Genomic DNA, 16,548 nt, shown 5'->3' with positions numbered 1-16,548 from the left:
TGTTTGCCATGCTATACGGTCATAATAGAAAAATCAAATAAAAAACGTGAATCTCATCTCATCAATTTCCAGTAAAAACATGTCGGGTATGAGATTTTACTTTTTTTTTTTGCGTTTAACTTCGATGATGAACTCCAAATGATAAAGTCCGATTACCTGAAAATGTTAACGTACTCTAAGTGTTATCGGAAAAGTCGAGAAACGGAATTTTTGTTTAAATTAGCGGATGCGAATTGCATTTACTGTTCAAATAAAATTTTAAAAAACCATGTGGATTTTTCACGTGAATTAATTCGCGGATTGGCATAAGGTAGTCGAAGTCTACTCCTTACAGTTTTCCAATAAAAAAATCCAATAATAAAAATTAAAATCTCATACCTGACTTTTTTTTAAGTCTTTGCAAGACTAAAAAAACAAGAGGTTAATTCTCGTAATAACGTTGAACTGGCAGACCATTCAGAAGGATAATCACCAGCGTCTGCATTCGTTGTCCGCAGAATAAAAATGGCGAACGTATCAATGTACTTGCTACCGTTTCACAAGTCCAGAATCAAATCATTAGATCTAATGGGATCTGCATCAAATGTCCGTATAAATTTTCACATTAGAAACAACATTTTAAGTTTTAAAAATCATTTTTATTCACTTCTCTCAATTTGATTGGCCACCTTAACAAAACGTTGAATCCGATGCGACAAACATACGCGCCGTCAGCCGAAAAAATGATGTACGCAACGTGCCAAGTGAAATCGTCTTTCTAAACATTAATAGGAGACATTTTTCTTGGACTCTTCGTACTTAACATGATTGTCGTCTTAAGCCAAGCAACAAAATTCCATTTTCAATTTTGGCGGATTACTAAGGTTGGTTCCAAAAGACATTTACGTTTTTGGTTTTCTTTGTTAAGTAAGAACTAAAGGCTTAAGAGCAAAACGGAAAACTTGGTGATTTAAAATTATTTTCTTCATTACAGTGCAACAACATTTGAGAAAAAGAAACGAAATACAAATGGAGGAAACTGGAGACAATCGACTTCCCCGATAAAACCTAAATTTAAGAATCGAAAGAAACCATTAAAAATAATTGCCGAATGATACAGAACGGTTTGGAATCGTTTAATTAGAAAAATTAATACTTTTTCGGCATCTTGATGAGGAAATAAGCTTAGGGTGATTTTGAAAGGCATCAACGGTACGTGCACCTTGTTGCTTCCAAACAGAGATCAGGAAACTGGAACATCATGTTTTCGTAGTCTTTAGATTGACAAACGGCTTGGAAATTTTTCTTTATGAAATGAAGTCCTGCTCCTTTAACTTTATGTGCATGTTTCTTATTCGCCCAGATAATCAACGGAATGACATTCTTTATTTCAATGCGTGACATGAGAATTTGAATACACTCCTCCTTCAGCTCCTGGATGTGATATCGATCGGCTACCTCAAAGATTATCTGAGCTGTGGAATCCGTCACTCGTGCCAATAGAAAACCTGCACATTCATTTTTCAGATCAGGAATATTGTACTTTTCAGCTGCTGCTATCAATGATTGGGCAATGGCTTCAGTCATCGCCACGGATGTCCGACCCGAGTAAATGTAGTGAAGCAACTCATAGAAAATGTCTCTTTCGATGTCTTTGATGACGACTTCACCAGTCTTTGATTCTTTCATGTTATGCCTGAACATGGCCGCAAAAACAGGGCTAGTAGCTGCAATAATGGAAATGTGACCACCGATCTTCTTTCCCAACGGGAAACGAAAATGAACATCACAGTTTGTTTGTTGAAGAAAAAAGTAGTCTGTTAAAATATTGCCGGCTTTCACTTCACTAATGCCGAAATTATTAAAATGAAGAAAAAACTTGAATGAAAACTTTCTCGAAGTAGGTGTAAAGGATACTTTTATCGATTTCCAAATGGCTGCAACATGGTCGTCCAAATCGTTGCATTCTTTACTCAGGAAGACTTTCGAGGTTTCTTTGAAGTGATCTACGTCGACAGTGACCCAAACGGCGTGAGGTTGGCGGTAATAAAAGGGAATAGCATCTCTTTTTGGAACTTGTTTTAACGGAAGTTGACTACTTTTCATTTCCCCTTCATGGAACTCCTTCAGACAAAATGAAATAGGATGTTCAGCAAGCGAATGAGCACCCCATCGATCTCCGTGATTAAACCAGAAGATTTCTAAGTAAGATGTGTGGCTTGGAATTCTATTCAACTTTAAGTTCACTTTTTCGAATAAACCAGTTTTGCAACTCATATCACATTTCCAAGTAACACATGTCACACCAAAACTTTGATCTTCAACTATAACGGACATGGTGTACAGACAACTAGGAGAACATTCACACGCACGTCCTTGCCGAAATGACCGTCACGTTTCATGTGGTTGTTGTCTATGGCGGTATGGCCTGCCTGCCCTATAGGAATATATGAGCATAAGTCCTTTTTACGTCGATGCCAAATCATTCAATTTCAGCCCATCATATCACAAACGACTAGGGTTCGGTAGGGCTCGGCCCCGAGCCCAATGGGTGGGTCCAATGGGTCGTTCCTCGTTTGAAACGAGGAACGAGGCAGCAAAATCTCGAAAAAGCGGTGAGCACTGAGCAGTTCGCCAGTCCCAGTCCCGAAAGCATTATACACCATAATTATTAGAACTAAATTTATTTAAGTGTCGAACATAACAAAAAAGCTTTATTTTATTTGTTGAAACAAGATGTACTGCAACGCTTTTTATTATCGCAAAGTTATTAAAAGGGGCATTCCGTTTGCTGGTTTCATTATGATACCGTGAGTCTCTTTTATCGGTCGATGACGGGCGTCAATAGTAAAATGGAATTTCCATGTATGTGGTAACCTACGTTCATAAAATGTTTTATTTTTCCCCATTTTCCCTGTCTCGAAAATTCGAAAAAAAAATAAAAATTGTCTCGGGAAATGGGGAAAAATAAAACATTTTATGAACGTAGGTTACCCAACCACTAAAAATATGAAATAATTCACACGATATGCCGAATTTTTGTGCTTAATTTACATGTGCATACCAAAGTGATACCGTGCATGATTTCTTTAAAAATTACGGTGTGTGAAGCATTGGATCAGTAGGGAAACCCAAAATTATTATCTTAGCGGACTCAGCGCCACCATGCGGCATGTCACGCGCATCGCTACAGGGGGATATAGGCGTTAGCGGTCTTCCACTTCGTTGTCTATGATAATACGAAAGAACTTAATTCTTTTTCAAATGCATTTACTAAAACAAAGCAGTGTTTGCGACTTCAATTTTACTACAAGCGCAAAATAATGCTTACTTTTTCCTCTGCTAAATTAGAGTCATTCTCTCCGGATTGACAAACGCTAACCGTAAGGAAGGAGCGGAAACGTATTTTAACAGCCGTATCTGAAGACACTAATTCCAGCAAACCCTTGATTTTATCTACATCAAGTTATTAGATAGTTACCTGAGATGATATCCAATGTGCAGCGTGAAATCAATGGGAAAATGTCCATTTCCTTGTTGTCTACCAGCCGATTGACGATTTGATCGATTAAGATGACAGCGTTTCGATTAAAGACATCAAAGAAATCACCAAGGATCTGAAAGTGAAAGGCCGGCGTCACCAAACGCCTATCTTTTTCCATTTTTCACCTTTAAAATAATTCCATGGTACTATTAATTGAAATTGGCTAACCAATAGAGGGAGTACATTACCTGATGACAATAGCAAGCCATTTCCCAGCCAAGGCTCAAGAAAAGCATAATAGCTGCTCTTGTCAATGTTTTTCTGGCTAGTGAGAAGGCGCTAAATTTGAAAATACAAAATGAAGTGATCGTTAAAGTACAATTTAAGGACTGTGTTTTAAACCTCGACATGTTGTGGGGAAGAAATCGAAACAATAGCACTTGTACCTTTCCACGTCCGGTAGATGCGGCCGTACTTCCTGATCCATTTTACATGCAAGGTATGAAGAAATTCTGAAGACAAAAGAAAGTACATGGATAAATTTAGAAAAGATTAGTTGTTTTGAAACGGAGGGTTCTGGTTTTTCTGTCTGGAAGAAAGCTGCCTGAAGTCCACCCTTAAGCATTCTCTGACAACAGTTTTTCTTTTCCTTCCTTCGACTCTATTAAAGATCTTGTGTACCTGTTTATTCCGCCATGGCGTGCGAGAAAGACTTGACTGATTTAAAGGTATCGTAAACCAACTGGGGAACGTTATAGTGGGCTGTGCCTTTCCTTTAATCTGACTAGCCCTTAAAAGGTTCGATAAACATTTTATTTACCTGAGCCATCTCGGGGAATCGCAAACACGTTCCCGAAGAACGGAACTTTGGGCGGTCCAGGAATTCGGTCGATTTGTCTTACGAATGAAGAGCATTCCCACCGCCAAAGCCAAAAGAGCAATCCAATAACGAAAACGGATAACACTAGCAGTAGGTATAGCATGTTGCCGCTGTTAGAATATGCGTATCAAAATGTAAACAATATAGGTGCAACCATGTGTACATGACAACTGAAAACAACTACCTACCTGACAGTCGCATACCTGCTTTAGCACTATGCAGAATGAAACGTTTTTCTTCTATTTCATTTGAAAAGAAACATGTTCATACCATCTACCGGTAAGATTACAGGCTTGATGGCGAAAAGCTAACGCCTGCCAGAACTATTGCGGGATTCTTAATCCTTTTGAGTATTTGTGAGAGATTGAGACCAAGCCAGGCCAGCTGTTTCCTTCGCCATTTAATCGGCTCACTCTAAAAGTAAAAGTAAAATTAATTACATTGTTTGTTATTAGTAGTTGGATGGCTGACATCAGTTAAACTGGATAAAACAAAAGTGTGATTTGCGAGAGAGGTTTAATAGGATTACGGAGGAACAATGTGGACAAGATTAGGATTCCCAGATGCGACATATTGGTATTTTGGAACTGGGTCTCAAACTCCAATACAAGTGACTACATCCAATACATCCCTTCCTACATGAATTTTCTTACTAACCTGAATCAAGGAGATGAGACTGCAGTCTGCAGATCAAGCTTGCAAGGTAGTACGGCACATTGAAGAAATTGTCGAAAGATAAATGGTTCCTGGAAAATGAAAAAGAGATATACCGTATATAAGTACTCAATAAAACTTTTTGTCATTTTCAAAGAAAGCAACTCTTTCACATAATCAGGTTGAATCAAAGCACAAACACCTGTATATAATACTAATAAAGGAAGTTAAAGGTTTAAAATAATAACGGCGGTCTTCCGGTTTTAGCATTACAGCAGACAAAAGTGCAGCTGGAAAACGTGAAAGCTTGTTCGAAATTACCCTGCTATTCAGCACTGGCAAGGGTACAATGGCATGAGTATACTGGCTACAGTGTTTGTTTAGCTGTGGATCAGCTATGGCTTCTACACTTCCTGGTTCAATGTATTTTCAGCTGAGGAAAAAAAATCTATTTTCCCAATTACGGGTCTGATGCTAGACCAGATTAATTCTGATCAATATAAACAATAATTACCATTTTGCTATGTGATTGGTCAATACTGCTACAATATTCTCTAGTCTACTATATTTACTTACCCTAAAATATTACGCATTTGGCCACGCAACAGGGAAGAGAGGATATGGAATATGGTTGCGATACAGATGGCTTATTTGAAGGAGAAGTTTCGGAAATTGCATAACGACTTTCGATTGAAATTGGGTGCCGCGTCTCGTATATCACCTCTGTGCTGAAAGAACTGAAGGCTGGAGTGTTTGAAAGGTAAGGTTTAATTGTACTTTCCTTCAGAATGTTATCTATGAACAAAAAATATTACAGGAAACCTGAATAAATGGGTATTTATATTTTTTATAAGTTGATTTATGAACTATCTAACCTGTGTGCTGTTTGATTCATTTCAGGGGGATGAGGGTGGTCCAATAATAAGCAACAACACTCAGATTGGAATCACTATCTTCCTTCTGAAAACCAGTGACGGAAAACTTCCGAGTGAGAAAGTGGCCATTTTCACTCGTTTAACCAATTATGTGGGAGGAATTCAAGACATCTTGAAAATGCAGGTTAATTGCTAAAATTCCCTGGCATTGATCTTCATTGTTGTGCAAAAACAAAAAGTTGTGAATGAAATAAATGATTATTGGCATATCATATTTTATTAAAATTACCGCTTTACCAAACCAATTGCCAAGATGGATGAGGAAGTAATGCAATGGCCCTTCCAGTTTTGTGTAAAGTAACCAAGTCCCTATTCATGCTACATAGGATAATAACACATTTTTCTCATTGATAATCTCAAATCCATTTCTGTAAGACTGCCTTTCAGCCTCACACAGTCTGACATTAGATCAAGCTTAACAAGGAAAAAGAAGAAAGATCTATCAAATCAATCCACCATGCAAAAAAAAAAATATAAATAAAAAATACGTACCATATTATTATATTATTCATATTTTTCAAACCTAAGTTTTATGAAAATAACACGAAAGTGAAGCCATGTGTCATCCCCACGACTCTTTCCTTGCGACCCCATTCGTCTGCAATCGACTAGGAATGAAACATTTTCAGCGATGAACAGGCACCCAGAAAAATAAAAACGGCAATTGAGGGCTCTCAAGTAAAATCAAACTATTCTTATTATTCGTACTGCGAAGGCTAAATCTAGAAATAAAATAGTTATTGTATTGTGATGTAAGTCGCGACAATGTTTGATCCTCCATTTCGTAATGCAAAAAAAAAAAAAATAATACAAAAAAAGATAAAAAAAAATTACTGTACAGATGGCAGTGAGCAAAGTGGGCTACAACATTCGGCCAAGTCCCAGCTACACACACAATAACCATTGTGTAAAATTGACGTGACGGCAAGTTAAATACGTTAACGACTCGGTATTGGTTGGGTTCAAAGAAGAAAATTTAAGAGCCGATTACGAAGTAAGATCGAGTGAATTGTTAAGATACAATAATTATGTTTTTCATTCTTTCAAGTTTCCAGGAAAATGGTCTTGGCTTTACCGACAGAGTTTGCTTTCTTCCAATTTCTTTTCCCAGCTGATGACAGACGCAGTTCGCAGTTTGATCCACCGAAACCTGCCCGACAGAGACATATTCCCGGTCCAATGCATTTACCACCTCTTCGACATTTTGGTTTGCATATAGCTACATGAAATATTTTAAATTAAATCGGCGTTTCCTCCATAAAGCAAAGACTATAATCACCTTTTTGACATCTGGATCCATGATATTCATCTGGACATGTGCATTTGCCAGGAGCTGAGCAAACACCTCCATTCAAACAAGGCTGCCCACAAATCGCTTCAAGAAAGAATAATGCCATTAAAATGATAAAAAGTTAGACTTTTCCCAAGATATTAACATTACCAGTTTCACAACGAGAACCAGTCCAGCCTTTTTGCATGCGCAAACTTTCCGGCAGCTGCAGTGTCCGCCATTAAGGCAGCTTGGATGACACGTTGGCGCAGTCCACTGGCATTGTCTACCTACAAAACCTTCGGGACATTGGCAACGATTCCGCCTCATACAAGTCCCTCCATTTTGACAAGGAACCGTACAACCGTCTGAAAAAATGTCGCGAAAAGATAGTTTAACATTGAAATGCGGATTTTTCATAGAATTTAATTCACCTTGTTTGGAAAAAGTATCGTTGTGCTTAGTTATCATGATTGGAGAGAGAGCATTCTCGATTAAGGATTCATCCTTTTGATCGCAATGGATGCCTTTAAAGCCTGGGAAACAGTCGCAGACATAGCCATCGACTTCGTTCAAGCATAATCCATCACGGCAGGGGTTAGGGTCGCAGAAATCGATCCGAATGCCACAATCTGGGCCTGTGAACCCCTCTCTGCAATGGCAGCGGTACGTCGGATCGATCTGATTGGACGTGATGAAATCGTCTGGCGGATTACGGCACGTACCTCCGTTTAGGCACGGACAGGGTAGTACATCGACGTGTAGATGGAAATGAACAGGATGATTACATTGGTCGGAAACGGTGAGTGCAAAAGTCTCGTGATTGAATGGAGACAGCGCATTTGAGACGGCCTTCCAGCGGAAAATTCCTTCCGGCGTCACTTGGGCGTCGGAAAGCGGATCGATCAATCCAAAATGCAGCGGATCTTGATCTACAGCATGGATGAAGTACTCTAACACCTGGCCATCGTAGGCTGTCGTTTTCAGCCGATTAGAGACGACAGGGGGTAAGTTGTTGGGATTAATGCTCCAGGATTGGGGATGATCCAAACTACAGCTCTGGCACGGATTATGCGGATTGACCTCCCCGTCTGGGTAGCAAGAGTTGTCCAGATAACATACATCTTCCCGATCACCACATAATGGCCAGCTGTCTTTTTTGGCTGGGCACGATCGACATCCAGAGTGGTAGATAGTAAGTCGAACTGAGCGTCTTGGACCACTCGGCCATCATGACTGAATGCCTTTAAATAATTTTAGGGAGTGGTCCCCTGTATTTCACTTACATTGTGATCATGATTTTGTGGCTACGCGTATGTTAACAATTATATAAATGTCTTCAGTGCACTGTGCCCTCTATGAGAATTGAACTCATGACCCCTAGTTAGCCAGGTGTATACAATAGTAGTGCTCTGCCACTGAGCTAAGAAGGCTGATAGGATCAACTCGCAAAGACATAGCTATCCGTATTAGACGGGTTTTGGTTTATTTAATGAACATGGCCAAAAATGTGGAACGCTTCACGATTTTGCGTGTCATCCTTGCGCAGGGGCCATGCTAATCTTCTCTGTATCGTTCCAATTTTAGTATATGTATTCCGTGTGGAATACAGTAACAATAATGCCGACCAAAGCTTTTGTACCTCTTATTTTTCAAGTCCAATCCGTTGCTGCAGCTTAACGTTGTTTGTACGTGGAAATGATCTATTGAATAGTGATAGTCAGTCAGCTGTCAGATTTCCTAAAATGAACTATATTCAGATATTTGCTTTTGTGTGTCCCCCATGCGCAGTGCTCTTGGGCCGACTTGACGAAAGAGTATTCAACGATGTATTGAATTAGTGCAGCTAACGTCCAGGAACTTCTGCTCAATCCATGGCGTATAACAATCGTGAATCTATGCTCTCTTTTTTACCAGCGAGCACGTTTCTCATTCTGGTGCACCATCACGGTGGGTGATAGCGCGATAGTGAGAGTGGACTGTAAATGCGATCACTCTTTTGCATAAATCGAAACTATATTCACCAATCCTAAACAAATATTTACAGTTAACACTAAATGAAGAAAATATGGGTTTGCGAAACCAATACCTGAGATGAAATACAGGCTTGGGTGAGATATCATGCACAGGGGTCACTCAGGGTGACCGATCAAGTCAAATTCTGCCACAGGCAGGAGTCAATTCACATCCAAGAAATCAGGGATCTCTAAGTCAAGACATACAATAAAATCCATGCAATCTTAATCGACACACATTAAAGTCACTCACCAACCCTGTCAAGTCATACGAGCTACTAAGTGATTGGGGTGAAGCTGTCAGGTCGACTAATAGTGAGTCCCAACTATGAGACACACTGGGCCAATCACTTACTAACAGAAATCCCTACATAGAAATACAGCCGGGTCAGGAAACATATAAACGCACACATTAGAATTAAAATTACCACAAAGGGAAACAAATCCAGGTCAAGTCGGGCATGTGCCCGCTTACGTCATACACTCAAATCAGTCAAGTGGGTAGGATACTGTAGGTATTCTACACAAATACAAATTTATAATTTCAAGAACCCAGTCACATAGTTTTAAGACAAGTTACCAAGCGAATCGTGGAGGAGAAGTCGGTCAAAATCAAAGTCACAAAGGGTGAGCCAAAATCTAAACTGACTGAACCGCCATTAAGGCTCACAGACGTCACTTAATCAAAGGGGGAGGGGGAATGAGGGTTAAACAGTTTCCGAAAAAACAAGTGGCGCCACAGAAAGTATCGAGCAACAAGCGTCTTTTATAGATGGCCATACATGTCGTACGTCTCGTTTGATTAGATAAAGCATAACGTCTAAATCGCGGCTCCAGTGGGGAATTTGTACGTGGTGTAAAAAGCCAGATTTGTTTCAAAGCATTGCAACGAACAGAGACAAAAAACAAACAGAAAAGAAATCAAGTGTACAGTCCTTCGAACCGGAGTTGAACCAGTGACCTATGGATATCTTTGTACAATGCTACAGTCCACCGCTCTACCAACTGAGCTATCGAAGGGACATGAATCTTTAGATTCAGTTGAGTACTAGCAATAGAAATGGTGTGCGTGACAACTGAGCAAACTTCAGTAAGTATTAACAAAAATCTCATTCAATTTTCACGTATAGTAACTGTAATAGTAAGCAGCGCAATTTCCTAGTTTTCTTATCGTTACGCGCGCTACCCACCGCAACGCAGATGGTAGGATTCGAACCTACGCTCCCGAAGGGAAACTGATTTCTAGTCAGTAGCCTTAACCACTCGGCCACATCTGCTGTTAGTTAATGTCAGAACAATTGATGAAAACCCGCTATAACTCATTAACAGCTGATCTACTTCAATTGGTTTTGATATAAATCTTTTACGTGTGTGTCAGAAGAGGGATTCGAACCCTCGACCAGAGAACTGGACTGCGACCTGAACGCAGCGCCTTGGACCGCTCGGCCAGCCTGACTGAATGCCTTTGAATAATTTTGGGGAGTGGTCCCCTGTATTTCACTTACATTGTGATAATGATTTTGTGGCTACGCGTATGTTAACAATTATATAAATGTCTTCAGTGCACTGTGCCCTCTATGAGAATTGAACTCATGACCCCTAGTTAGCCAGGTGTATACAAGAGTAGTGCTCTGCCACTGAGCTAAGAAGGCTGATAGGATCAACTCGCAAAGACATAGCTATCCGTATTAGACGGGTTTTGGTTTACTTAATGAACATGGCCAAAAATGTGGAACGCTTCACGATTTTGCGTGTCATCCTTGCGCAGGGGCCATGCTAATCTTCTCTGTATCGTTCCAATTTTATTATATGTATTCCGTGTGGAATACAGTAACAATAATGCCGACCAAAGCTTTTGTACCTCTTATTTTTCAAGTCCAATCCGTTGCTGCAGCTTAACGTTGTTTGTACGTGGAAATGATCTATTGAATAGTGATAGTCAGTCAGCTGTCAGATTTCCTAAAATGAACTATATTCAGAAATTTGCTTTTGTGTGTCCCCCATGCGCAGTGCTCTTGGGCCGACTTGACGAAAGAGTATTCAACGATGTATTGAATTAGTGCAGCTAACGTCCAGGAACTTCTGCTCAATCCATGGCGTATAACAATCGTGAATCTATGCTCTCTTTTTTACCAGCGAGCACGTTTCTCATTCTGGTGCACCATCACGGTGGGGAATTTGTACGTGGTGTGAAAAGCCAGATTTGTTTGAAAGCATTGCAACGAACAGAGACAAAAAACAAACAGAAAAGAAGTCAAATGTACAGTCCTTCGAACTGGAGTTGAACCAGTGACCTATGGATTTCTTTGTACGATGCTACAGTCCACCGCTCTACCAACTGAGCTATCGAAGGGACATGAATCTTTAGATTCAGTTGAGTACTAACAATAGAAATGGTGTGCGTGACAACTGAGCAAACTTCAGTAAGTATTAACAAAAATCTCATTCAATTCTCACGTATAGTAACTGTAATAGTAAGCAGCGCAATTTCCTAGTTTTCTTATCGTTACGCGCGCTACCCACCGCAACGCAGATGGTAGGATTCGAACCTACGCTCCCGAAGGGAAACTGATTTCTAGTCAGTCGCCTTAACCACTCGGCCACATCTGCTGTTAGTTAAGGTCAGAACAATTGATGAAAACCCGCTATAACTCATTAACAGCTGATCTACTTCAATTGGTTTTGATATAAATCTTTTACGTGTGTGTCAGAAGAGGGATTCGAACCCTCGCCCAGAGAACTGGACTGCGACCTGAACGCAGCGCCTTGGACCGCTCGGCCATCCTGACTGAATGCCCTTGAATAATTTTGGGAAGTGGTCCCCTGTATTTCATTTACATTGTGATCATGATTTTGTGGCTACGCGTATGTTAACAATTATATAAATGTCTTCAGTGCACTGTGCCCTCTATGAGAATTGAACTCATGACCCCTAGTTAGCCAGGTGTTTACAAGACTAGTGCTCTGCCACTGAGCTAAGAAGGCTGATAGGATCAACTCGCAAAGAAATAGCTATCCGTATTAGACGGGTTTTGGTTTACTTAATGAACATGGCCAAAAATGTGGAACGCTTCACGATTTTGCGTGTCATCCTTGCGCAGGGGCCATGCTAATCTTCTCTGTATCGTTCCAATTTTAGTATGTGAACTACTCGCGTCACAGTGAACGAAATAGACGGTAGAACGAGAAACAGTTTTGTATTTCACGGAACGTGAACACGACAGGGAGAAATTATATCAATCAGAACGAGAGAAAACGTGATTCTTCTTGAGGTTTTTTACTCTCCACTCCCGTCGTCTGCTGCTCTCCTTTCTCATCCTCTTCTCTTTCGATGTTGCCAGATGTCATTGTGCCGGTGCACAACACTCCGGCCACCACGATGGATCGATTATTCCGGTTGCGGATTACTTTCTGAAATGACACAAAGTTTAATTACAGGGCGTAAGTATTCACCGGTTTTGGTTTTAACAACGGCCTTTCGGACGACGCCTTGATTGTCGGGGAGGGTTTTTATCACTACACCAACTGGCCATTCTCCGCGCCGATTGTTTTCATCGATTATGATGACTTCGTCTCCGACTTCGAGGCGCTTTGTCGGACGGAACCATTTTTGGCTCTCGATTAAATTTGGAACGTACTCGCGCATCCATCTGGCCCAATACTGGTCTACGATGAATTGCGTTTGCATCCAGCGGCGGCGAGTAAGTTTGTGCGAGTCGTCTGTGATGGTTGGTGGAATGTGGGGCTCGTGACGACCGAGAATAAAGTGGTTGGGCGTGAGAGCTTCTGGTTCGCGGGGGTCCATATGGACGTTGGTGAGTGGACGGCCGTTCAACAAGGACATGACTTCGCTGAACACAGTTTGAAGTACTTCATCGGTGACTGACTGATCTTGGAGGACTGCGCGGAGTGCTCGCTTACTGGATTGCACCATCCGCTCCCAAACTCCACCAAAATGCGGTCCAGACGGTGGCGAAAAATTCCATTTGATGTTTAGCTCGGCCGCGTGCGTAGTGACCTTTTCTGAATTGAGTTTGTCGATTCCTTCTCTTAATTCCTTTTCTCCTGCTACTAAGTTGGTCCCGTTGTCGCTGAATATGGAGGCGGGTTTTCCACGGACGCTTATGAAACGGCGAAGGGCGTTGATGAAAGCGTCGCTTGTTAGTGACCAGACTACCTCTAGATGAACAGCTCGTGTTGCGAGACAAGTGATTATTAGACCATATCTTTTGTCCGTTTTTCTCCCGATGACAACATAAAGTGGGCCGAAGAAATCTAGTCCTACATTTGTAAATGCTGGTAAGAATGCTTGAAGACGTTCTTTTGGCAGGCTTGCCATAATGGGCGGTTTTGGACGGGAGCGAGACAGGCGACATTCGCGGCATTTGTACAGCATTTTTCGGATTTGGCGTCGACCACGGGGCACCCAGTATTTCCATCGTAGCTCACTTAAAGTCCATTCTACACCTGAATGGTGTACCTTCTGATGGGCGTCGGCTATAATGAGGGTGGTTAGGTGGTGATTAAGTCCTAGAATTACGGGATTGCGAGCCTCGGGGGAGATTTCAGCGTGTTTGAGGCGGCCTTCGGCTCGGAGGAGCCCATTCTTGTCGATAAACGGATTCAATTTTCGTAAAGGAGAGGTATTTTTTACGTTCTTTCCGGCGAATATGGCGGCATATTCTTGAGGGTATGCTTCGCGACATGCTGCTGACAGACATAAAGTAAGCGCTTGGTCTAACTCATCGGCACGGAGTGGCGTTTTGTCTTCGGCGGGGCGATGTAGCTGGGCTACGCTGCGTTTCAAGTCGTTGAGAGTTTCGTGGTGGCGAATTATTTCGTTAATAGGCGCTGATTGCTGGGACGGGATTGGTTCTACATTTACGTGGCCGACTGTTCTTTTTGGGCACCACTCGGTGTCGTTAGTTCCGAGTGGTAGTAGCTCGGCCTGTCCTGATTCGAGAGACAAAGGTTCCGTCAGAAATGCTGGTCCACCTAACCATTGAGAAAAAGATTCTAGCTTGGAGGGGGACATTCCTCTCGTGCAGTCGTCGGCGGGATTTTTTGATCCGGATATGAATCTCCATTGTTCTGGTTCTGAATGCCGGAGAATTTCGCCGACGCGATGTGAATAAAATCTGGAGAGTTGCTTTACCTTTTCGCTGAGGCTTTCCAGGAAAAACGCGTTCGGCTCCATGAATGAGAGAGTGGTGCTTGCCGGGGCAGGCATTACACGCCACGTCGGTGTTCCTGCAGGATCGCCCATAGTGTCCGGGAAGCAAGCACTTGAAACAGTGGTTATTTTCTCCGCAAAGGGCTGCTCGCTGAGACGGCAACATTTTTCGGAATATGCTGCATGCTTCGAGACGATGGCCAGGGTTATCGCTGCAAGCTGGACATGCAGGCCATTGGTTGTCTGCTCGATTGGGTCTCTCGGATGGGCTTTCGACGGAATTTGGAATCTTGAACGCGACGGAATTTTTTAGAATTGTTGGCGGGAAAGGTAGTGCAGGGCGCGGTGGCGGGTTTTGCTTCGGTGTTACGTAATTGTTGAGTTTGGCGCCGCGCAACTCTTCCGCTCCTACAATGGCGTCAATCCAGCGGTCAAAGTCGGCTAAGGAAGAGACCTTTGGACGTAGATTGTAAGCATAACGTCCCCAGTCCTGTTGCAAATTGAAAGGCAACTTAGTGGCGAGCTGGTTGACGACCGTTGAGTGCGTGAATTCGTTCATGCTTGGGTCTCCGGCTACGCTAGATACTGCATCCCGGACGAGAGAGGCTAGGTCGGCGAGGGACTTGAAATCGCCGTTACGGAATGATTGGACCATTTGCAAGTGCTGGATGTGGGCTTGAATAATCAATGCGGGCACACCATATTTGTCCTTTAGCTCGCTCCAGGCTTGAGCATAAGTGTAAGAGCCGTTGAAAAGATTCGCCATTCTCTTCTGGATGTCTTCAGTAAGGTTCTCGCGCAAAGCTAGCACTTTGTAAAGGTCTGGTAGTGTAGTTTCCTCTATAGTTGCTCTCATCACCTGGGCGAAAGCCGGCCAGCGGCGGCAATCGCCATTAAATCTTGAAATCGCTATTTTTGGCCAATGAGCTGGTGGCGGATAGTTGGATGGCCCTGAAGATGGATGCGTGTACTGCGCTGATGGCGACTGTTGCTCTCTGTGAGGCGTGGTTGTATCGAACTGTAGGAACCTTCTTGGCTGCTGGTTGACTTGCGTTGTAACCGCTGATGTTATAGGCGTAGAGGCGAATGGATGGGGTGGTTGTCGAAGATTTTCTGGACAGACGCCATCCCGCTGATTGATTGCCGCTTGAATTTGGCTTAGGTTTTCTTCTCCTCTTTTTTAATCTCGGCGAGTGTGCGCTCGTGATCTTGCTTGGCTTGTTGCAATTGAGCTTCTAGATTGAGATTTACATCGAGCGGTGGCTGATGTGAGCGTATGCTTAGGTCCGGTGTTGTGCCTTCATCTGCGCGGCTTCTATGCTGGCTTACACTCCATTGACCGGATGTATTCTTTCCCTTCCGGGCTGAATTTTGGTCCAGGGAGGAGAGGTACGACTTCATTCGGTTTAGACAGCTCCCGTTGGAATCTTGAACGTTGTCGAGCCATGTGATTGCAGCTGCCGTTTCCTCCTCTGATAAAGTTGGCCGGCTGGCGTAGCGCGTATGGAGCGCTACTACTCTTCTCAGGGCAGCTTCGAGTTCGGATATGTTACTCCTTACATCGTCGGCCTTCGGCTTCTCGTTCAGAAAGTTGCCAATACGGGTGATGAGTTTCGTGTGAAATCTCTTGGCTACTGTGCGTTGAGCAAATAGCACATGCTTGTCGTTCGCCAAGTCATTTTCGTCTTCCTCCATTGCTTCGATAGCTTGATTGGTCGGATAATGTGGCGAGGCAAGGCAATGTGCTCCTATAAGAGCCGGATTAGTTTGTGAACGAGAGAGACATGATAGAAATTAAATACCCTTTTGATGTTATTTGTCGGGGGTTCGTAGGTCGATGTTCGGTTCTGGGTGTTCGATGTTCGATGTTCGGTGTTCGGTGTTCGATGTTCGGTATTCGATGTTCGGTGTTCGATGTGCGGTGTTCGATGTTCGATGTTCGAGGTGCGATACAGTTAGATACGGCTAGGATCGCTCTATCAGGTGAGAGGGACATAAAAAAAAACAATTGATTTCGAGTGCTTTTGGTAATAAAGACTTAATCGGGCAACAATAATCACTCGGGTAGGTGTGTTGGGCATATTTGTCAGAAATTCGGATACGTAAATTAAGTGCTTGCCGAACGAGAGACTTACCGAAAGAAGCACGTGCTGCTGAG

The 16,548-nt window shown here is 42.4% G+C and overlaps 1 protein-coding gene, 1 long non-coding RNA gene, 8 other non-coding genes and 2 pseudogenes across 11 annotated transcripts; all 12 read right to left on the bottom strand.

The window, feature by feature from the left end:
• Positions 1 to 3,235: 3,235 nt before the first annotated feature.
• LOC116933360 lies at positions 3,236 to 8,577 on the bottom strand (annotated as a pseudogene).
• A 129-nt stretch (positions 8,578 to 8,706) lies between these two features.
• LOC123474833 lies at positions 8,707 to 8,812 on the bottom strand. Its single transcript, XR_006649956.1, has one exon. It is a non-coding gene; the product is annotated as a U6 spliceosomal RNA (small nuclear RNA).
• A 237-nt stretch (positions 8,813 to 9,049) lies between these two features.
• Positions 9,050 to 10,041, bottom strand: LOC123474108. Of its 2 annotated transcripts, XR_006648759.1 has the most exons (5): positions 9,798 to 10,041; positions 9,646 to 9,737; positions 9,471 to 9,584; positions 9,292 to 9,408; positions 9,050 to 9,231 (listed from the first exon to the last, which is right to left on the bottom strand). It is a non-coding gene; the product is annotated as an uncharacterized LOC123474108 (long non-coding RNA). The 2 variants fall into 2 exon arrangements; XR_006648758.1 differs by having other exon boundaries at positions 9,292 to 9,584.
• Positions 10,042 to 10,412: 371 nt separating this feature from the next.
• Positions 10,413 to 10,494, bottom strand: Trnas-aga. Its single transcript has one exon. It is a non-coding gene; the product is annotated as a tRNA-Ser (tRNA).
• Positions 10,495 to 10,589: 95 nt separating this feature from the next.
• Trnal-cag lies at positions 10,590 to 10,673 on the bottom strand. The gene has a single exon. It is a non-coding gene; the product is annotated as a tRNA-Leu (tRNA).
• Positions 10,674 to 10,786: 113 nt separating this feature from the next.
• Positions 10,787 to 10,869, bottom strand: Trnat-ugu. The gene is given in 2 exon segments: positions 10,787 to 10,822; positions 10,834 to 10,869. It is a non-coding gene; the product is annotated as a tRNA-Thr (tRNA).
• A 71-nt stretch (positions 10,870 to 10,940) lies between these two features.
• On the bottom strand, positions 10,941 to 11,046 carry LOC123474807. Its single transcript, XR_006649930.1, has one exon. It is a non-coding gene; the product is annotated as a U6 spliceosomal RNA (small nuclear RNA).
• Positions 11,047 to 11,745: 699 nt separating this feature from the next.
• Positions 11,746 to 11,827, bottom strand: Trnas-aga. The gene has a single exon. It is a non-coding gene; the product is annotated as a tRNA-Ser (tRNA).
• Positions 11,828 to 11,922: 95 nt separating this feature from the next.
• On the bottom strand, positions 11,923 to 12,006 carry Trnal-cag. Its single transcript has one exon. It is a non-coding gene; the product is annotated as a tRNA-Leu (tRNA).
• A 113-nt stretch (positions 12,007 to 12,119) lies between these two features.
• Trnat-ugu lies at positions 12,120 to 12,202 on the bottom strand. The gene is given in 2 exon segments: positions 12,120 to 12,155; positions 12,167 to 12,202. It is a non-coding gene; the product is annotated as a tRNA-Thr (tRNA).
• A 71-nt stretch (positions 12,203 to 12,273) lies between these two features.
• Positions 12,274 to 12,370, bottom strand: LOC123474843 (annotated as a pseudogene).
• Positions 12,371 to 12,457: 87 nt separating this feature from the next.
• Positions 12,458 to 16,154, bottom strand: LOC123474463 (the record flags this gene model as incomplete). Its single annotated transcript, XM_045176677.1, is given in 4 exon segments — positions 12,458 to 12,628; positions 12,744 to 14,314; positions 14,373 to 15,572; positions 15,575 to 16,154. Coding segments are annotated over 4 exon segments (3,522 nt in total), but the record flags the coding sequence as incomplete, so codon positions are not given.
• Positions 16,155 to 16,548: the final 394 nt, after the last annotated feature.

Source organism: Daphnia magna, linkage group LG7 (genome assembly GCF_020631705.1).
Source record: "Daphnia magna isolate NIES linkage group LG7, ASM2063170v1.1, whole genome shotgun sequence".
NCBI lineage: Eukaryota > Metazoa > Arthropoda > Branchiopoda > Diplostraca > Daphniidae > Daphnia > Daphnia magna.
Note: the sequence above shows the minus strand (reverse complement) of the source record. Positions and strands in the feature narration are given on the sequence as shown.